Genomic DNA, 23,222 nt, shown 5'->3' with positions numbered 1-23,222 from the left:
AAGATTATTATGAAAGTAATCTTAAAAATCATTTTCTGTCAGATAAACAGAAACTAGTTATGTTTGAATTTGAACATGATTCAAATGCAAATGATTTTTTGTATTTTTTTGGTTTTCGTTTGGTTTTCGTTTTACAATGAATAACAATGGATGGGAGGCAATGTTATCATCGGAATATATGTAGTCATAAGGTAAACACAGTCAACTACATACATTCTATAAGACAAGCCAAAATTAACAAGGGTTATGGAAGGGTGAAATCCACGACTTCTAAGAAGTTTTCTATATACCTGGTGGAGCTCCCCCAACCCCCGTACTCATTAGTGGGGCTAAGCTTAAATCATTGGCGGATGGTACTGTTACCATGGTAATCCGCCGCATTGTTGATGACATTTCTTGGAAATCGGTGTGCATCTTTTTCCCGTTTTATTGTTGATGTTGAATTGTATATCGTTTGTGCAGCATACGCGTCTCAAATGAGCTTGGTTCAGGACATCCTATAGCTGAAAAATAATTTGTTATAGTTGTAATCCTTAGAGCTTGATTTTTTTTTTTTTTTGGGTTATTTGGCGTTAAATTAAGAGTTGGAGGGAACGGCAGGGTTATTGTGGAGAGAATCTTGGGAAATTTTGATATTCTTTTTATTTCAGTTTTTATTAACTAACTAATAGATTTGTTAAAATAAAAAGAGAAAAAAGAAATTATTAGTAACTGTTTGGTGGGCAAGTGGGCCACTAGGGGCCGGTAGATTCTACCAGCAAAAGTGATAGTGAACAAATTCGAACTGTTTTGTTATCTTTTTTGTTTCCCTTGTTCATCCGGTGTTTGAATTTTTAATCCAATCTGTTTTATTCCATTGAAAACTATAGAATGTTGATATATATAGTCTATAAATTCGTATGTAATACAATTATGGAGCCTATCTGGAAGTGTAATTTTACATTCCTCGAGATGCCATAAGTAGTTGAAATACAATTGTGCTCTAAATCTTAAACCATTAATGCGTTATTGTGACATTCACATTAACGATTATGCATTCTCTTTTGTTTTCCCAGGTTATTAGTGTAAAGTGGAGTGGTTGAGTAATCTAGATTTTAGAATTTTACAGTTGTTACTCCAATTACTCTAATTTAGGCAACAATTACTCCAATCTGTTCCAGAAAATCATGCCTGAATAAGAGAATAGAATCTTTTGCACCCTTACAAAAGACGGAGATTGAAAAGAACGCCACATGTCAAAGGGATGGAGATCGAAAAGAACGACTTGGGTCATATGCATATTTTCTTTCAGGTGCAATCTCAATCATAGTACAAAATTAGCCATTTGGCCCGGCCTATGGCCGGACTTGCTACATAGATACCTAATAACTCAAAAGCTTAAAGTTCACTTGAATATATATATATATATAACTGTGCCTTTTACCAATTTTATATAAGAGAAGATGTATGTATTGAGAATTTTTCTTATTTCATTATGTGTTGGGTACTTGGTTATATCAAACCAAAATTTCCAAAAACTGTACTTGATTGCATAGCAGAAGTTCCGCAAAGAATGTATAATGTATTTTCCTACCAATAGGGTACCTAGATAAGAATGTTTATTATTGGGAGGGGGACATTAGAACTTTTTGGAGAACTTATCCAAAAAAAATATAATTTTTTGGAGAGAGATATTATGTGTTTGGAGCATCATAATTATGTGAAAATCACCAAGCAAATATTCTTATGCTGTTGAGGACAGCCTTTTTGCTCCTTTTTTATAAATCTGCCTTTGGAGCCGTTAATTTCATGAATTTGGAGTCATTACTGTTTCAATGTAATATTTTCATACGATTTTTTTGTAGATTTCTCTGCCACTGCTTTGTTTACAAAATTTTGCATGTCGATTTCAGGTTGGGAAAGCTTATTTTGAGCTGGTAGATTATTTAGAAGCTAATCATGCTGTGCATCCCCTTATAGTTTAGATGGAATGGATATATATACTCGACAGTTCTTTATGTAAGCTTCTCTTTTGTTTAACTTTGTTTAGCAGTGCAGAATATATCTTAATCTTATATTCAAGAGGTATGTTCTGTTCAAATAACAGGTTAAGATCCTTTCCAATGGACTTTTCTAATTTAGTTTGCTAAGATGGTTAGTTTGTGTTACCAGTGGGAGGTTTTGGAGTTTGGACCTGCTTTATTAATGTCTATGTTTTTTTTTTGTTTCAGTTTCAGTTTCATTTTTTCTTTTCAACTTTACAACCTTTCGCCTAAGCCCTCAAATCCCCATATTCCGATTGATTTTATTTGACTATCATACATACTAATTATGTTGTCAATAATGGTATATGGTTTTTATTTTGTCATGTAACTACCTATTTTTCTTTACTGAAACCCTCCTTATTGTTTGGTAGCATTTAAAGGAAGAGATGAAGTTGAGCTACTTGGCTCAGAAGTTGATTTCAACTGATCGCTTGGCTCCTCAATCTTGGTATTAGCCTTAATCTATGTTGTTTTCTTCACTTCTTTAACTCCGACACTTTGGATATCCAAATCATAGCTAGCTTGATTAGTGGGCTGGGAATGTTTGTTCATCCACTTCTGGCTCTTATATCTTTTGTGATTGCACCTTTTCGTTGGACCCTAGCAATTTCTATTTCTAAATGTTGCATCCTTCCATGAATTAAAATGCTTGAAATGAACTAAAGCTTTTGAACTCTAATTTTCTGCTTTCTTATTTTAACTCCACATGCATTTCATGGTCCTTATCTCATACAGGTGTGCTATAGGTAACTGTTATAGCGACCAAGTTGGATCTCTATTAGTTAAGCAAGTTAATGTGGGACAAATTATCAACTTACCTACCTTCTTGTTGCAGTAGTCACTCCCTGCCGAAAACTACCATTCCCATGTCGGTATCGTGTTATAAACTGTATGAAGAATGCAGAGCCAGGTTGGATTTTCTGCTCATCATCCAACTCAAAGATTAAGGCAATGCATGTCTTGTTTGTGAGTGTGCCCAACTTCCACAACAGGTACCACCTTGACCAATCTCATTCTCACTAACTGAACTGTTCTGTTTCCCAAAAGATACACAGACCAAGAATCCCACATATCTTTACATCCTTCGATGTCACATCAAAGTACATGTTGAGGTGTCCATCCCCATCACGCATGAAAATATGCCGCAAACATTTTCTGAACTGTTCAGACTCAAATGACTCCCCTAGCATCAGGAAGCCACCTGAGCGCTCAACTGGTACTTTCAATTCTGCAACTCCAACCTGGTCCAGAGAACATGAAAACACATCAAGAACTATAGATGCATCCGATAGTCTCTGCGCCATTTGTTTGTAGAAGTTGCAAGATTTGTTGTAGAATGGAGCTTCGCCACTTATAAGATCTCTGTGTGTTTGAATAGACTTACTGAGATCTGTCTCTACAACTTTCCCAGAACCAAAAGTTGCAGGTCCAGAGGTGAAAACCATGATGACTCAAAGATCTGTCACACAAACATATAATAAGTACAATAAAAAAAAAAAAAAAAATTGGTTTAATAAACAGCAAAGTTTCACTATTAATTTATAAGTAAAAATAAGCACCTTATCCCAACATTTTTTAGCTTTCTTTCGACTTCTAATGTTTTGCAACACACTATCTTCATGGCGAGCTTGAAACTCGTACTCGCACTTAGAAAGAGTAAAAACATTAGGGAAGAATTTGACCTTAATATTTGAAATTAAATGATGAAAAATGGTGATAGTGGTTGAAGTTTATCAATATGAGGCCCTCTTGAGCATAGATGATGTCAAACTAAAAAGCAATCATCTAGCATAGATTGAATCTAAACGATGAAGATTGAACCAAAACAGAAATGAGGCTCCATGACAAAAAAAAAAGTTTAGTGCTAGAGGAGGCCTTATGATGGCAGAGCCAAAGAGGTTGGGGGCTAAAGAAATGAGAGTATGTCCATCAGAAGTATAAGTGGACCGAATCGTCGTGATAAATTTTGGAAGGACCTATGCAAGATTGGGCCTAGGAAGTGAAGGTGTCCGATGATCGGTAAAGCTGGTGGACTCCGGATGCTATTGTAACGGTTCGCTCTTATTTTAAAGATATATCTAACCAAGACAAAGGAAATGAGGAACACTAAGAGGCAAGAAGTCGTGTTAGTGAAGTCAGCCATGTTTGATTTAACATACGTGGAAAAGTCGTGTTGAAATACATATATAGGATCGACAAAGATATGTAATTCGGTCGTTTCAAAGATATGTAATTCCGTTGTTTCAAAGATATGGAATAAATAATTCATCTTAAATTAATAAATAAAACACTTGCATTCCTACAATAAAATCACTCAAATTCAACAAAACATGAATAAAATGTCCATTAACAAATAAAAATCATTCATAAAATAGTTTAAACCCCAAAATGAATAAAAAAACAATATAAATTCAAAAAAAAATAAAATGCGCGTTGGTTAGGTACTTATGGACATGTCAAAACCTCTCCCTCTATGGACGTGGTACACTATCGAGTTTCTTCACATGGAAACAAGGCCCCTCTTTCATGTCTTCAAAACTTCATAAACACTTCTCTTGGCCCCTCTAAGCTCGGTTTCCAAGATGCTTCTCTTGGCTCGCTTTCGCCAAGGACTGGATATTTTTCGTTTTGAAAATCGATAAAAGCAAAATCGTAGTCACCAAAGAATTAATCAAATTAGTCATAAGCTTGAAACGCATTGCACAAATTTACTTACATTCACAAACAAATGTTGTTGAAGTGAAAAGAACAAAAGGAAGAAAAAACCAAAATAATTGAAAACTTCACCTCAGATGCTCGAGCACAATTTAAATCCGAAATAGGTCGATTGTGTTCCACATCGCAGTTGCGGCAAAGAGAGCCGATTATGGGAGATTAGTTTATTCGTTAGTAACATTAGCATATAACACCACGCCCACCTCGATCAATTATCGCAAAATGAGCATACCTCGTGGTTGCAATAGCATGACGATGAATGGTTGGATCGGACCACACAAGTGGACCAAGGAAACCTTAACAAAGTTCACTGGTCGGCCGGATATATTCTTCAACGACGCTCCACATTCTCATAATGGATATGTCAAAGATCTTCTCGGGTCTAGTCCCATGCTTCCAATGAATTTAACCATTGGGATCCAATCCATCTATACCCCTAGTTAGAGACACTACATATTGTCGGGTGCCTCCTCCTAAAGTAAGATTCTTCACATCTAAAGAAGTAGAAGTCGACCTTGTAACCTTCACAAGATCACTCAAATTAAAATGTAAGAAAAATGACAAATGTAGGTTAAAAAGGATAGCAAGTTAAGGGGAATAACTTGCATCAAAAAAGTAAAAGAAAATGGTAAAACTTATGGCATAGAGACCACCAAGATCAGCCGAGGAAGCTCAATGCATTAACAAACAATAAATCGATATCGACATTACTTGTGAAAACTATGAAGCTTGAGCATGAATAAATAGTATCCCCCTAGGATCAGATCCTCCAAATTTTAATAGTATATATTCTAGAGAGAGAGAGATTCAAATGTCTGCAGATTTATATATTCCTCATTTCATCTTGAGTCATGAATTCAAGTTTGTACCTAATGTCTGCAGCCAAAAATCTATCCTTGCAGTAAGTTAGGGTTTCCTTAGTTACTACTTAGCTCTCACTTTTCAGGTTTCCTTTTGTTTAAGAATGGAGATAAGATTTAAGAATGGAGATAAGATTTAAGAAAGAGGTTTTTATCCACTTATCCATTTTGGGTTTTTATGTATTTTGGGCTACAAACAATTGAAATCGCCAAAAAAAGGCGTAGAATTCATTTTTTTAGGTAAAATTTGATGTGTCAGTCTGAGAGAAAAAAAGGGGGATGACGTGGGTAGCATTCCCCATGTATCCACTACTTGGGATAGTGAACATATAAAATCTATTTTATTCAAAGCACTTTCATTGAAATAAATATGGAAGAATGTGATGCGGAATTACACTTTTAGTATCCTATGAACAAATAAACACACAATACTAATTTATTTAAGGCTAGGGGACTAAGAAAAAAAAAAGGCTAAGGAAATTACCTACCCCAAGAACTGGGATTTCAACAAGATATTTCTTTTGCTTTTTAAAAACACTATTCAAAGATTGTACCTCTATCCTCTCGACATTTATCTCTACCTCATTACTATTATTTGTGCTACATAAAAGCAGCTTCATGCTATCTATTACAGTGTACCAAATGTAAAATCTTCTGACATACTGGTAAGTCTTACCGAACCTTAAATAACCTTATGCACCCATAACAAAGCAATTGAGTCATGGACAATATGTTGAGAAATTCTAAGAAAAAATATGTAACAAAAAAAAAATGTACCCAATTAGCTAACAGGTTTTATGTTGACTTATTGTTGTTAAAATGTGAGACGGATACATGTGTATATCTCTATCTCCTATAGAAATATAAAGTGTCACAAAGCAGATAGAAATATACTACTAAAGCATGTGGGCATGTCAACACTGAATCTAGAAAATGGAGTATCCTTATTACATCGGTCACCAAGTCTGGAAAGCACCAATACAATTGAATCAGTCATGTTAAGGGCTTAAGGCTATGCGTATGCCACAGAATTGTATTCCACAAACATCTTGTGTCAATGCACATCAAACTATTATACAGGTGTGAGCTTATATAGTTGGCAAAGAGAGAAAAAGAGTTGTGCATCGTGTTTTCAAATGTAAATCAGTAATTTAAATAGAAAAGTGTTAGAATTGAGTTAGGTTTTCGCATACCTTGTTTGACCAACTGTAGTCTTCAAACTACAGACTGTTCAAATCGTTTCTCATCTAAAAAAATTGAGGTTACAATCTTATCTCTGAGTATTTAGAAATCTTCTCCTCATTAGTTCATAAATCATACCTTTCTTCTTTTTCTGGCATTTTTCAGATCATATTGCACTTGTGGAAAGGTAGTGATGAAAAGAAGTAACAACAGTAAGAATGGATTTGGATTATTATTTGTAAGGAGGGAAGATGGAAGGAGCATACAAAATCGGGTAATTAATTAATAAGAAAGGAAATAATAGTACTTGAAAAGGCCATCCTCCAAAACAGCCTGCTCATCGGGAGACCACTCAACGGCCAACTCAACATCTATAAATCAACTCCATTATCTTATCACGTAAGGTATAAACTAATTGTGTTATTGGTAACTCGTATGCCTCTGAACTATACCTCGCACCGCCAAATAACGCATTTGCCCAATGTTCAGGCTTACCATGCACCATCCACTCGTAAGCTTCAGGAGACTAACATACGTTTCACCTCTTGAGAAAACTGTGTCGGTAGATCTCTCCTGAAGCTCTCTGAAAGGTACCTCAGACAATAAGCATGGAAACCATTTTCAAATACCTGAGATATTGATTCTCTCAAGCCCTTGTCGACATCTGCCACAAATGTTATGGGTTGAGAAGTTGAAACTGCAGTTTTCAGTTACATTAAAAACCAATGCCAGTTATCGACAGTCTCCGAATCTACAACAGCAAAGGCAACTGGAAAACACCATCATCCCCATCGACTGCTATCGCAGCTAATAAAGTCGCCTGATATTTAGACTTTAGAGATACGCTATCAAGGAAAAGGAGGGGATGACAACCTAGCTCAAAGCCGTGCAAGGAGGCATGGAATGAAATAAAAAGACGATGAAAGGTTGAGTCATCTTTAGTGGTGAAGTCAGCAAAACTACTCGGATCAGTCTCCAATATCTTCTCACATAAAAAGGGCACTGACTCAATGATCAACTTTCCTGTTCCTGTCGTTGTTGTTGGACATATTCTTGAACCAATCAATAAATCAGAATTCGTTCATTCACTTTTAAGTCAGTCCCCCGTAAAACCCATAGCCAAAAGTCAGTCCCCCGTAAAAGCCATAGCCAGATAATTGATGGGTTACTTTTGTTTTTTTTTTTTTTGTGTTCACTGCGAATCCCAACAACAATCGAGTTTCTCAAGCCATTGGGAACGCAATTCCTAACTCAGCAAGGAAGATTGAGCCAATAGTCAAAAAGGTATTTAGTAGAAAGATTTTGGTTCATTTTCAAATACAGGTGAATTGGAAGAAGAGAATGGAGATAAGATTTAAGAATGGAGATAAGATTTAAGAAAGAGGTTTTTATCTACTTATCCATTTTGGGTTTTTATGTATTTTGGGCTACGAACAATTGAAATCACCAAAAGAAAGCGTAGAATTCATTTTTTTAGGTAAAATCGATGCACGGTCGAGAGAAAAAAGGGGGGCTGACGTGGGTCACTGGGAGCATTCTCAACTACTCAGTATTAATGGTTTTTGATATCTAGATATATTACGATATTTGGGGATATTTATTTAGATTTCAGAAAAAGATATATAAATATCAGGATATATTCAGAGATATGTACGACTGCAAATATCGAAGATATTTCGACGATATTTGAGATATTTGGTGATATTTTGTGTATATAACAATTTTATTTAATATTTACCATTATATTTCAAATAAATATAAATAATATATCATGATATATCAAAAAATATCCACAATATCCAAGATATTTATCGATATTTTATATATATCCACGATATTTGCATGTAAAACAATGTCAAATATCCCCAAAGAGAGGGATATATCCACGATACATATCCAGAAATTGAATATCGATAAATACACATCCTGATATTTTGTACTATGATCTCAATACCATTTAGTTTTCATATACTCAAACACCTCAAAACACTTATCAAAGGTTATCGGAAAAAAAAAAAAAAACACTTATCAAACATTTTCAATTCCGAATAAACTCGAAACAACATATCAATTTTTTTTGATAAATCCCAATCATTTTCACAACATTTTCTAACTAAAGAAACTAAAATTGAATTGCCCAATTTCATTAACATCAATATATTTAAGTAAATCTTTAGGTAATACAAACTTTCTAGCTTTAAATACTCTTCAAATTAATACTAAATGGGTGTAAATATCATGTTTGTGTTCTGTTTTGTTGAGAAAATTGAAGAAGTCTAAGCAAATTTGGATTTTGAGACGTGGGTTGGAAAGAACAGTGCGGATTATTTCAGAATTGAGATTTGAAAAAAAAAAAGAGGAAGTGAGGGTTTGGAGTGATTTTTATGGTGAGGTTATTAGGGTTTTTGAAAAACATTCTGCGATATTGGATTGAAGATATGGGTTTTTGGTTTTGGAATTTTAATGTTTTTGATTAATTTGATGGGTTTGGAATTTTGGATTGGCATTTTGGAGAGATGGATTGAAGAGGTTGAGTGGAGATTTTTTAGGAATGAAAGTATTTAAGCTACTAAAAGATGTTGTGTTTGGGCTTTTGTTTCATAAATAAGCCTATGGTTTTAAAGGGATGAGAATTACCGTTATAGGCTAGTTTGAAAATTAAACAAAGTGAACACACAAGAATTAGACCAAACCTTGAAAATCTATATAACAAAGAAGGAAAGTGGGGCCTGCAGGGTCTCCATCCTACGACCCTAAGCCTCTAATTCTATTTTCTGGGCTTATGACGTGGATAAATGTAGGGTTTTTTTGTGGTATAATGTTTTTGTGACCTCAAACAGGCCCATAGGATCCTCTCTTTTGTTTTCAGTTTTCTTCTCCAAACAAACTAACGAGATGCTCCATCACTCTCTTGCCTCATCCCTACCGCCATCATCATCACTTTCCATACTGGCGGCGCGATATTTTTATCAGACTGAAGCACGGAGACTCACTCTGGGCAAGGCCAACTAGGCGACCGCCTAGGGCCCCCATTTGTTGACAAAAAAAAAGCCCCCAATTCTCCACCCACTATCTAATAAAGCCCATATCCAAAATACATATCAAAGCAATAAAAGCCCAAATGTTAGATTGACCCAACTGATTTAAGCCCAGCCAATACAAATAGTAGAGAGAACCACTAGTCTTTGAGGAGTTGCAAACAAAACTGCTACGCTACCAGAGGTGCTCCCAATATACATGTTTTGTATGTTCCCTTAACCCTTCTCAATTCTCTATTTATTGTTTTTTCTTTTTAAATTAGATGAATTTGATTGAATTTTTTGTAGCATTAATCTTATATGAATTTGATTGAATTTTTCATAGCAATAATCTGCTTATATGAATTTGATTGAATTTTTCGTTTTATGTATGTTATATTTTGAATGACTCAAAAGTTTGAAAAGTGTTATGAGCTAGTTGTCTGACTTGCTAGTCTTTGTTGTTCAGAAATTATGTTGAGTGGTTAGTATCATGAGTAGCGCTAGAAAATATCTATCGGGTAGTGCTAAGAGAAAAAATAAGCAAAAACAAGAATAACTCGCTCAATCTCAGGCAGGAAGTATTCTTAAATTTCTTTCTATTAGTGGACAAACAGAGACATCTAATGAAGATGTTGCGCATGAGGAGTTTGAAAATATAGTGAATATGGAACATGACGAGAGGGGGAATGATGAATTTGAAGAGAGATCAAATGTTGAAGCTGAAGAGGAGATGAATAATGTTGAATTAGAAGAGAGAGTAAATGTTGAAGATGAAGAGACAATGAATATTGAAAGTCAATAAGAACTTAATGAAGCTATAAATGAGAATGGAGAATATGGACCGACAAACTATTTTGATCCGACAAATTGGGATAAGATTGATCATAAATATAGGGATTTATTGGTCGAAAAAGGTCCAATAAGAGACAATGTTACTGATTTTCCTAGAGATGATGAAGGTAGACATTTTTCAACCTTTCACTACGCGCAACGTATGGATAATGGTTTGAAGTAGGATCGAAAGTGGCTTGTTTATTCTCATTCGGTGGACAGGGTATTTTGTTTTTGTTGTAAGTTGTTCAAGCAACGAGGAAGGCTTTCTCAATTGAATAGTGAAGGATGTTTAAATTGGAAAAATCTTGGTAAAAAGCTTCAAAAACGTGAACAAAGTACTGAGCACAAAAGACACTTGAATAGTTGGTGTGAGTTAGAAAATAGGTTAGGAAAGAATGAAACAATCGATAAGAGTGTGCAGCAACAAATCAATCAAGAAAAAGAACATTGGAGACAAATATTATTGAGGATACTTGCTCTTGTGAAAGCTCTTGCTAGACATTTCGCGGGGACAATGAGAAGATTAAGGAAGAAAACAACGGTATTTTTTTTAGCGTGGTTGAAATGATTGCAGAATTTGATCCAATATTGCAAGAGCACATCCAACATATTGAATGTCATGAAATTCACTATCATTATCTTGGCCACAACATTCAGAATGAACTAATTCAGATGTTAGCAGGTGACGTTATTAATGTATTTTCTTTTGGGTAGATAATCCGTGACATTCTATTACTATAAGAGGTATCATAATTTTTTTTGTAAATGAGGTGAAAAATGCAATTCTTAAGAAAATTCAAGCGGCTAAGTAATTTTCAGTTATTCTTGATTGCACTCCAGATGTAAGCTATGAAGAACAAATGTCGCTGGTGAGACGATGTGTGGATGTCTCAACAAATCTAGTTAAGATTGAAAAGTTCTTTTTAGAATTTATGAAGGTGGGCGATACATCGGGTTTGGGACTCTTTAATGAGCTGAAAGTTGTATTGAGCACTCTTTAACTTGATATTAATGATGTAAGGGGACAAGGCTATGACAATGGATCTAATATGAAAGGCAAACACAAAAGCGTACAAAAAAGATTGTTCGAAATAAATCTTAGAGCTTTTTATACGCCATGTGGTTGCCATAGTCTAAATCTTGCATTGTGTGATACGACTAACTCTTGCTCTAAAGTTGTGTCCTTTTTCGGAGTGCTGCAACGTGTATATACATTGTTTTCTTCTTCTACAAAATAGTGGAAATTTTTTAAAGAACATGTTAAAAGAGGTCCCAATCTTACTTTGAAGGCATTGTCACAAACACGTTGGGAAAGTCATGTGGAAAGTGTTAAAGCGATTAGAAGTCAAGCTCCACAGATAAGAGATGCTTTAGTTGAATTAATGGATACTAGTGATGATCCGAAGACTAAGAGTGAAGCTGAGTCCCTAGCCACACATGATATTGAGAATTTTGAGTTCTTGATTGGTATGATTGTTTAGCACACAATATTGAATGATGTTAATGTTGTTAGCAAACTCTTACAAACTGAAGATATGCATATTGATGTCACTATTAGTGAACTGTAAAGGTTGATTTCCTTTTTTGAAAAGTATAGAGAAACCGGATTTGAAGAAGCAATGATAAAAGCTAAAGAAGTTGCAAGTGCTATGCAAATTGAGCCTATTTTATGTGAAAAACGTATCATTCGTAGAAAGAAACAATTTGATGAAAACACGGACAAAGAGGTGCCACAGTCAGCTAAAGAATCATTTAGAGTCAACTACTTCATTTTTACTGTTGACCAAGCTCTTTCTTATCTTAAGAGTAGGTTTGAACAATTTCAAGTATATGAGAAACATTTTGGGTTCTTGTTTAATTTGGAGAAGTTGAAGTCTATAGACAGAGATAGTTTAAAGGCTTCTTGTGGCAACTAAGCAGAGTTTCTGAAACATGACAATATTTCTGATATTGACGAGACATAATTATTTTTGGAATTGCAACTCTTGAAAGAAGTTTTACCAGATGACGCAAAGAAGACAATTGAAGTACTAAACCATTTGAACTTAAGGGCTAGTTGCTTTCCAAATGTCGTGGATTGCTTACAGAATATTATTAACTATACCCGTTACAGTTGCTTCTGCGAAGAGGAGCTTTTCAAAGTTGAAGATGATTAAGTCTTACCTTCGATCGACCATGTCACAAGATAGATTAAATGGATTAGATATGCTATCTATTGAAAAAGCTTTGGCAGATGAGCTTGACTATGCAAATGTAATAACTGATTTTGCAGCTAAAACTGTGAGACGGGAAAATTTCCGATGATACTTTACTTGATGTAATTAGTTCGTGATTTGGTGGGGTTAGATTTCATTTCCCTTACTTTCAAAATAAATAACAAATTTTTTTTTTTTTGCCTATATAATTTTTTTCTTTATTTTTTTTTTTAAAGCTTAAGGCCCCGCTTTGAGAGCTCCCCTAGGGCCTCTCAAATCTTAGGGCCGGCCCTGGCACGAGCAAATACTAGCTAGTAAAGTTACAAAAGAGGCTTTTTTATTGCCAACTCATTGAATAAAACAAAATTTTTATATCTTTAGGCCAGTATGACATCAGGCCTCCATCTCTTGTAGACTACGAAGATCGAACGTAGTGCAATATGATTATTTGTAAATCTTTAGCAAGTCATGCATGGGATGTTATCAAAAGTTATTATCTTTGATTTTGTCACATTACATCATTTTTATTGCTTTCACGTGTGAGTGAAATGGATAAATGTGGTAGTGACAACCTCACCATTTGATGATATCTTCATGGACCATCCGAAGTGAAAACAAATACATACACACTTCAAAAAAAAAAACAAAACAACGAGTTGTATATATAAGAACAAGGAGAAAGGAATTGTATATTGAACATTTGGCTTCCTCTAACATTTTATTATGGAATTGTTGTTTTTAAGGGTGCGTCAATCAAAATGTACAACGTACCAATTAAAACGGTTGAAATGTAAACTCTCGTCTACAATTGCTCACTGAGAAATATAGTATCTATAAATTGGCATTACTTATACGTATTGCACGCTCTCTCATGCCTATAACATTTGCAAATTAAGTATGTGCATATAAAATATTAATGTAAAAGAACTGATAAGCACCAAAAACTGCAATATGAAACCCCGTAGAGACATAGCATCTTGGTTAATTATGTGTGTAATAATAATGAATTAATTGTATTTTCGTGCTTTTACAGGTTTTTGCAATGAACGTAAAAAAGAGGATAAAGCCAGTATTTAAACGTGGAACAGTGTGTCTACACGAAGTATTCTGATTTAGCCCATGTGAAGCTCCATGAAGCCTGACCAAAGCCTGGGACTTAAATATGACATTTTCAGGTCAGAACAGGGTTAACGTGTCAAAAAACATCAAACTTCCGACAAACTAACATATCTTCTGAACCTGAACTCCAATTTTAGCAAGTGAACCATCATAATGATCAGTGCGACAAGCTCTATCCAATGCCAGATTTTGCAGAAAATCAACTGTCGAACCCGCCACTGGTCAGAGTACATGGGCCCAATATGCAGACCCACAGAATTTGGTTGCTCATTATTGATCAAGCTCACACGTCAAGCTATCATAATATATGCCCACGTGAATCAAGCTCTCAAAGTCAAGCTTCATTATCAAATCAAGCTCTCAAAGTCAAATATTCATTATTTATCACTTAAGACTTTTGTGCACACTTAACTCCCACCTAAGACTTTTGTGCTCACCTAAGTCTTAATTAGGTGGAAATTAAAAGTATTGATTAAGTGGCAAGCAAAAGTTTTGATCAAGAAAATCAAATAAAACAACTAATTAGATGGTTGGTTTAATGATGTGGTTGATTCACATGGAGGAAGGAAAATGAAGCATTCCCTTATGCTTAAAAAGAGAGAGTCTTCAAGGCACTTACACTTTACTTTGTAGTTAGTTTTTTTTTTTTTTTTTTTACTCCATTAGACAAGTTTTCACTTTCTTTCCAAGTTTCCATTTTTCTAGTTTTTTGTTTGTAATAAAAACTTTGTACTAGTTTTCATACTAGCAATCCAAATAAAATCTTTTTGTGAAAGTAGGAGTTTTCTCATTCTTCTCTTCTATCTCTACTCTTATAATTCTAATTAGAATTCACAAAATTAGGAACATGAGCTAAAACCCTCTCTGGTGGAGGGTTAATGACGTTCATGTGAAGATCAGGCTCCGTTTTAGGAGGCCTAAATCATTGCTTAGGACACATATGTTTATTTTACATTCTATCTCAAAAATGACAGTGATCGACTAAGTTTGGAGTCTGGAGCTCTAAACCCATGGGTAGAACTCACCCTGTAAACCTTGGCAGGTCAAGATGGTCGAGACATTACTGTATAGAGCGCGGAGAAATCAGAACCAGAGTGACTGTGTAAAACTCTAAGTCTTAATACACTGCCTCTCGATCAAACTCTCATCAAGATTGATTTCGAAGCCCTCCTACCAAAATCAATATGAAGAGAATGAGAGATTTTGAATTATAATTGTATAAGTCACATTGATATTTAAATAAGAAACAAATAGTACATGTTTTGTTAACTTAATGTGGCTAAGTCTATATCACATTGTACTTATAGTACGTCCTGTACAATAATGATTTAATATTTCAGAGACTTTGTGATGTTGGAGACTATTCCAAGTGTTATGGAATATCTAGTCCTATAGTTGTGTGGCTTTTTGTTGGGGTTAATACCGATACCAATCAATCCCCACTACACAGATAACTTATAATATGAAATAACTTGTAATATGACATACTACAACTCTAGACAAATTCTAAATATCCACTATAACCAACATAGCATGTCCAACTCTCTAAACAACTATTAACAATAAATAATAATATAAAAAAAAGAACAAGCATACCACAACACAAAGATGTACCGTGGTTCGGCCAATGGTGCCTACTTTTACAAGAGCTAATCCTTTTATAAAGTGGGAAGGAAGATTACAATCACTCATTTCAGTCTCTCACCTTACTAAATCACTCCTATCTCCTTACAAGTTTTTCTGGATGCAAGGGTTTTCTCTTAATCTTGATTGCTTTCAAAATTGGGTTTTCTCTGACTTGTGTTGTCTTTTTCGTGTGGTAGGTTTTGCCAAAAAAATCAAACCTTATATTGCAAACTCGCGGTTTTGCAAAAATAGAAACTTGCGAAAAAAATAGACATGGGCGTGGGCGCGCTCTTGGCAAGGCCAAATCCGAGCGCGCGTGCCCTCAACAACCTGTTCGATGCACTAACAACTTGGGCGCGAGCGCACCTCAAGCTAGACCAATCTAAGCGCGCACGCGCTCAGACCTCTTCATGAGAACATTGCTGATTTCTCTCCTCTTCCTCATGTGAGGGATAACTCCAACAATCTTCCCCTCCCGAACAGTAAGGGGGGATACCTCCATGTAATTTCCAAATCAACAGGAGGAGTCTGCTACCATTCCGGTGGTAGCATAACAAACATCAAACTTACCTTTTGGTAAGACTTTGGTCATCATATTCGACCCGTTCTTGTCGGTATGAATATTCTCAATACATAAATGTTTGTCTTCGAGTACTTCTCTAATCCAATGATAACGCACAAGTATGTGCTTGGATCTAGAATAAAAACTCGGATTCTTGCTCAAATGGATAGCGCTCTGACTGTCACATAGAACTACAAACTGTTTCTACTTTAGCCTTAATTCATCGAATAACCTCTTCATCCATATCATCTCTTTGCAACACTCAGTGGCTGCAATATACTCGGCTTCTGTAGTAGAGAGGGCAACACACTTTTGTAACTTAGATTGCCAAGAAACTGCTCCCCCTGCAAAAGTAACCAGAAAGCCAGAGGTGGACTTCATCGAGTCTACATCACCTGCCATGTCTGCATCAGTTTAGCCTTCAAGTAAAGGCTTACTCCCACCAAAACATAAACATGATTTGGAAGTGCCCTTAAAATATCTCAATATCCACTTAACACCTTCCCAATACTCTTTACCTGGATTTGACAGAAATCGGCTCACAACACCAACGACAAAAGCAATATCCAGTCTTGTACACACCATTGCATACATCAAGCTGCCCACTGCGGATGCATAAGAAATCTTTTCCATCTGACTCTGCTCATGCTCACTCTTTGGACATATCTCTTTGGTGGTCATGCGGAACTGGCTACCAAGCGGACAGCTGACTGGCTTCGTTTGATCCATGTTGAATCTCTTCAACACCTTCTCAATGTAGCTTTTTTGAAAAAACCACAACTTCACACTCTTTCTGTCACGAGTGATCCGCATCCCAAGTATCTGCTTTGCTTTACCCAAATCTTTCATCTCAAAGGACTTACTTAAGTCTTTCTTCAGCTTGGATATCTTGTTGATGTTCGAGCCAACTATCAATATATCATCCACATACAACAAGAGCACTATGAAATCCCCATATGGAAATTTCTGAACAAACACACAATGATCAGAAGCAGACTTCTTGTATCCTTGCTTCGCCATAAAGGAATCAAACTTTATGTACCACTGTCTCGGTGCCTGCTTCAACCCATACAAGCTCTTTATCAGCTTGCATACTAGGTGCTCCTTGCCTTTGACCTCAAACCCCTATGGCTGATCTATGTAAATATCTTCTTCAAGGTTTCCATGAAGAAAAGTTGTCTTAACATCTAGCTGCTCAACCTCCAGGTTTATACTTGCGGTTAGACCTAATACCACTCGGATAGAAGTCATCTTTACTACAGGAGAGAAAATTTCATCAATGTCAATCTCTTTCCTTTGATCAAATCCCTTCACAACAAGGTGAACTTTGTGCCTTGGGTGTGAATTGTTCCCCTCATGCTTGATTTTGTAGATCCACTTATTCTTGAGAATTTTTCTTCATTTCAGTTTCTCAACTAAGTCATAAGTGTGATTCTTATGCAAAGAATCCATCTCATCATGCATGGACTTCAACCACTTCTCTTTGTCTGTACCTTTAAGAGCCTCTTGATAGTACATAGGTTTTCCACCATCAGATAGTAAAACATACGTATGTGGTGGATACCTAGTTGAAGTTTGTCTCTCTCTGTCTGACCTCCTTACCCCATCTGCTTGTAGCTCAGGAGGATGCACTTCTGCTTGCTCAGGTGGTGGTTCATGCACTTCATTTGCATCTTCTATATCAATAGGTTCTATCCCATCATGAGCAATAGGATCATCATCATGAGCTTCAAACCCATGGTTCTCTGCATTCTCAATGCCTTCTGCACGTTCTACAGTAGGAACTTCTGGTTCTGAATCAACAAGATCATTAGTGAAAGCTTGTAGTTTCTCACCATTCTCAAAGTCTGCTATGGTTTGGTCTTCCAAGAACACAACATCTCGACTTCAGATTACCTTTTTGTTAATCGGATCATAGAGTTTGTAGCCAAACTTCTCATCCCCATAACCCAGAGAAATGCACTGCTTGACTTTGTCATCAAGCTTGGATCTCTCATCCTTGGGAATATGAACAAATGCCCTGCACCCAAATACCCTCAAGTATCCATAATCAACATCTCTGCCTGATCATACTCTCTCTGGATAATCATTATTTAAAGGCTTTAATGGCGATAGATTGATCACATGCATGGTTGTACGCATTGATTCTATCCAGTAACTTCTAAGTAACTTAGAGTGAGACACCATGCATCTCATCCTCTCTACAATGGTACGATTCATCCTCTCGGCTATACCATTGCGTTGTGGAATCTTCGGAACGGTCTACTCATGACGAATCCCATGACTCTGGCAATACTCTTCAAACGGCCCAATGTACTCACCCCCATTATCTGAGTGAATACACTTCAAAGGCTTCCCTGTCTCTCTTTCCACCATGTTATAGAAAATCTTGAACACGCCAAGTACTTCATCCTTGGTCTTCAGACTATATGCCCATATCTTTCTTGACGCATCATCAATGAAAGTCAAGAAGTACAAAGCTCCCCCGTGGGACTTTACTTTCATAGGACCACATAAGTCAGCGTGAACTAGCTCAAGGACATTGTCCTTTTTGTGAGATGAGAATCTTTGGAAAGACACCCTGTGTTGCTTTCCTACCAAACAGTGAGTGCATCTATTTAAATGCATACCTTTAATGTCTGGCAAAGTCTTTTGCTTGGCAAAGACTTCCAAGCCTTTTTCGCCCATATGGCATAGTCTCTTATGCCATAGCTCGGAGGAAGCTTCTTCTTCTGCCACATTTACTTCTGCTCTTATGCGATATTCTTTTTTTCGCCTGTGTCTTGTAAAGAGAGCAAGTTTATTCCCTTTGGCTGGTACAATGGAACCTCTTCTCAGTTTCCATACCCCGTTACCAAACGAGTTTAGAAAGCTATCATCATCTAACTTCCCAATGGAAATTAGGCTTAGTCGAATGTCAGGGACATGCCTTACATCCTTGAGTGACAAGGTGTAACCGACATTTGTTTCTATATGAACATCCCCAATGCCTACAATATTTGAGACTTCACTATTATCCATCTTTACTTCACCAAACTCACCACAACTATAGATAGTAAAGAATCCCCCTGTGCGGTGTGACATGATAGGATACTTCTGTATCTATCACCCACTCTGTATCCTGGCATGAGGTACTAAGACAGCACACACCATATTCTGACACAATTCCCACTAGACCATCGTTGACTAGTGCGGTAGTATCTTTACCCTGTGTTTTCATTCCTCTGTACCATGTCTTCATATACACAGTTATTTTTCTCATCCCTCTTTAGTGTTCTGCACTCATACCTGAAGTGACCTTTGGTGGCACAATAATAATATTGTCTCTCTGCCTTAGGAGTTATAGCTTTACCCCTAGATTTGCTTCTGTCATCACCTCTAGAATGAGATGGTTTTCTGCTCTTACCTCTCCCCCGCTTCACTATGACAATATTATTACACTATATTCTGACACAATTCCCACTAGACCATCGTTGACTAGTGCGGTAGTATCTTTACCCTGTGTTTCTGTTCCTCTGTACCATGTCTTCATATACACAGTTATTTTTCTCATCCCTCTTTAGTGTTCTGTACTCATACCTGAAGTGACCTTTGGTGGCACAATAATAATATTGTCTCTCTGCCTTAGGAGTTCTAGCTTTACCCCTATATTTGCTTCTGTCATCACCTCTAGAATGAGATGGTTTTTTGCTCTTACCTCTCCCCCGCTTCACTATGACAAGGATCTCTGAGTGAGAGGAGCTGCTTCTTGAACCCCTTCTTGTCTCCTCATTTAACAATGCCCCAGTAGCCATCTCCATGGAAATAACTCCATCCTCAGCGGCTCTGTTAAGAGAAACTGCTAACGTCTCCCAATTGTCGGGTAGAGAGGTTAATATGAACAAAGCCTCAACTTCGTCACCCATATTAATCTTCATCAAATGCAACTGATTGATGATATTATGTAGTTCATTAAGATGCTCAGACATTGAAGAACCTTATTTGTACTTCGTGTTGGCAAACTTCTTAATGAGCAGCACTTTGTTTCCGGCCGACTTCCTCTCATAGAGGTCTTCGATTTTCTTCCATAAGCCAAAAGCAGTAGTCTCTTAGGATACATGGTGAAAGACACTGTCGTCAATCGACTGTCTAATGTACCCTATTGCTTTTCTGTCAAGCTTGCTCCACTCAGCCAAAGGAATCATTTCCGGTTTTTCTCCCCCATTCTCAATGGGTTGTCCCAAGTCCTTGCAGTATAGCAAGTCTTCCATCTTGGCTTTCCAAATAGTGTAGTTTGCTCGATTCAGACTAATCATGCGAGTGTTCATAGAATGGTCCATCTCTCCAAGTTATTTAAACTCAAATCTTCTTTCATGAATTTCGACAAATACCTTCCGAGCAAGATTTGGATAACAACCTAGGTTAATCTAACCTAGCTCTGATACCACTTGTTGGGGTTAATACCGATACCAATCGATCCCCACTACACAGATATCTTGTAATATGAAATACTACAACTCCAGACAAATTCAAAATATCCACTATAACCAACCTAGCATGCCAAACTCTCTAAACAACTATCAACAACCAAATAATAATGTAAAAAGAAGAACAAGCATACCACAACACAAAGATGTACTGTGGTTCGGCCAATGGTGCCTACTTCCATAAGAGCTAATCCTTTTATAAAGTGGGAATGAAGATTACAATCACTCCTTTCAGTCTCTCACCTTACTAGATAACTCCTCTCTCCTTACAAGCTTTTCTGGATGTAGGGTTTTCTCTCAATCTTGATTGCTCTCAAAATTGGGTTTTCTCTGACTCGTGTGTGTCTTTTTCGTATGTTAGGTTTTGCCAAAAACTCAAACCTTATATTGCATACTCGCGGCAAAGAAACCTCATTTGCTAGTACAAATAAATATCATGTTCATATAACAGAAAAGGGAGGGGTTCTAGTAGGGGTGCCATTCTTTTCCGAAAACCCAATTTTTCTGAATTCCGATCTGATATTTTTCTGAATTTGGCAATAATATTTGTGTTCCGATATCCGAAATTCTGATATCCAATTTTTCCGAAAAATAATTGGATCGGAATTGGATGTGTTTTCAAAATCCGATCCGATCCGATTTCCGATTAATTTCTGAATTTTTAACATATTGCGGTCAATTTCATATAGTTACTAAATTAAAACTGTAGATAGTTTACAAACCAAATAAAAACCCTAGAGAAGTAGAACATTGTCTCTCTCACAACTTCAAGAAATCAATATTGTCATTCTAGTACATGTCTCGATTTCTCCCATCTTTCTATTTACTGAATTAATGCATTAACATGAAGAAATTAAAAACTTGCTGAATGAACGTGCTAAAAGATCAAAGTTGTTTACTGAATTAATACATTTCAAAATGATTGCTAAATGAATGTATTAACTGGATAAAAAAAATGGTTATCCTAAAAGAGAATCCAATTATATAATTCAAATTTCCGATTTACTTCCGTATTTTGCGGATTTTGAAATTTTTTAAATTTTTTCGATTTTCCGAACTTTCCAAATTCGGAAAAAAAATTGTCATCCAAAAAAAATTGGAAATTTTTCCGAAAGCCCTTTATCCGACCCGATCTGAAGTCACCCCTCGGTTCTAGGGGCATATATTAAAAAAATACGTAAACAAACTCATGTTTGTTACGACATTTCTAAGTTTTAGATTTGGCTAACTTTTTGTACATATGATCTGTAACGCCCGCATTTAAAATATTTATTTATTTATTTAAAATTTGTTGGATTGGATTTAGGATACGTGGGCCTTATTTCTGGGCCTGAGTCTGTGTTGGGCTTAGGTTTTAAACCCAGGTATATATACATATTTTTCTAGAGAATAGGGTTTTTAGATAAAAATAAAATAAAAATGGAGGCGGAGATAAAAGGTCGCTTGCTAGAGTGTTGGAGCTTGATGATTCGAACTATGAGGGATTCGGGGAGCTGTTAATTAATGTGAGTAGTTATATTTTAAATTTATTTTACCTAATCTACGGAAAAAGCTTTATTATCAGAGTTTTGTTTCCTCTCAGTATACATTTTTATTGTTCTGCTTACTGTAGATACTTTCACCCTGCCGAATTGTAGTAAATATTGTTAGCATATTGTTTTGCAACTGTGAACTGGGGAACTCTGAAAAATAGAGTGTTGAAGCTTAATGGGCTCGTTAATGGGGTCGCGAGCCTGAGATAAAGAAATCGCCCAGTAAGTTACGTGAACTGTTATTGTTGTGGTTTTTGGTTGATTTCTAAAGGAGGATTGATGTCAGGGGGGAGTAAGGGTTTTATGTTTGGCTATTGAGGTTTGAATGGGTGGGCTGTTGGAGCTTGAAAGGCCGTTAATGGCGTCGCCAGAAATCGTCTGGATTATTGTTTGAACTCGTTTTTTTGTGGTATGGTTGGTGGTAGCGAGTGATTGAGTGCTGGAGAGTGGGGAAAGTGCCGTGAAGAGCTTTTGAAGGGTGTTAAGGGTACTGTTGAAGCTCCCAAATGGTTCGCTAATGGCGCCGACTACGAATTTTGAAAAGTGGGGGAATCGAGTTTTGAGGGTATCAAAAGATGGGGTTTTTCTGGGGGTTCAAAACCGAACCGTTTCGGTTAGGTTGGAGTGCTGGTGGGTGGTTAGTGGTGGCTGGTGGAAGAGCTGCTGTGAGGAAGAAGGAGGAGGAGACGACCTGGTTCTATTCTTAGTTGGGCTTGGGGCTTGGGCCTTAGATGGTTTAGTTGCTGGGCCGAAATCTAATTTTGTTGTTAGGCCGGCTCACATTAGTTTTCTTTGGATCGGTTTTTCTATTTTTTGTTTTGGGCTTGGTCCATATGTTTTAAAGTGGGTCAGGTTGATTCACTAGGCCAGTTTAGACTTTTGGGGCCGAGGTTTGGATTTGGGTTTGGCTAGTTGGGTCCGAACCATTACCTTAGTCATGAGCCCATGAGCCATGCACCTTGACCTTAGCCATGAACCATGACTATGACCCTGAACCTGTTGAACATGGAAATGACATGTTGACTTTGATATTGACCGTTGACCATCGACCATCGACCATTGACCATTAACTGCGGAATGTTGACTT

The 23,222-nt window shown here is 36.6% G+C and overlaps 1 protein-coding gene and 1 long non-coding RNA gene across 2 annotated transcripts; one reads left to right on the top strand and one right to left on the bottom strand.

Moving 5' to 3' along the window:
• Nucleotides 1-2,690: 2,690 nt before the first annotated feature.
• LOC147487535 (uncharacterized) lies at nucleotides 2,691-3,649 on the bottom strand. The gene is made up of 3 exons (XR_015202101.1): nucleotides 3,584-3,649; nucleotides 3,409-3,483; nucleotides 2,691-3,265 (listed from the first exon to the last, which is right to left on the bottom strand). It is a non-coding gene; the product is annotated as an uncharacterized LOC147487535 (long non-coding RNA).
• A 6,816-nt stretch (nucleotides 3,650-10,465) lies between these two features.
• On the top strand, nucleotides 10,466-12,551 carry LOC147487534 (uncharacterized). Its single transcript, XM_086574058.1, has 3 exons — nucleotides 10,466-10,558; nucleotides 11,925-12,110; nucleotides 12,228-12,551. Exons 1-3 carry the CDS (start codon nucleotides 10,466-10,468, stop codon nucleotides 12,549-12,551), a joined length of 603 nt encoding a protein of 200 aa, XP_086430184.1.
• Nucleotides 12,552-23,222: the final 10,671 nt, after the last annotated feature.

Source organism: Coptis chinensis, chromosome 7 (genome assembly GCF_015680905.1).
Source record: "Coptis chinensis isolate HL-2020 chromosome 7, ASM1568090v1, whole genome shotgun sequence".
Classification (NCBI taxonomy): domain Eukaryota; kingdom Viridiplantae; phylum Streptophyta; class Magnoliopsida; order Ranunculales; family Ranunculaceae; genus Coptis; species Coptis chinensis.
This window is presented reverse-complemented; position numbering and strand designations above follow the sequence as displayed.

Coding starts and splice junctions, on each gene's coding strand:
- LOC147487534 (XM_086574058.1), top strand. CDS start 10,466: ATGGAACATGACGAGAGGGGGAATGATGAATTTGAAGAGAGATCAAAT. Junction 10,559..11,924: donor ATGTTGAATTAGAAGAGAGA/GTAAATGTTGAA, acceptor CTTACTTTGAAG/GCATTGTCACAAACACGTTG. Junction 12,111..12,227: donor AGTTCTTGATTGGTATGATT/GTTTAGCACACA, acceptor TTTTTTGAAAAG/TATAGAGAAACCGGATTTGA.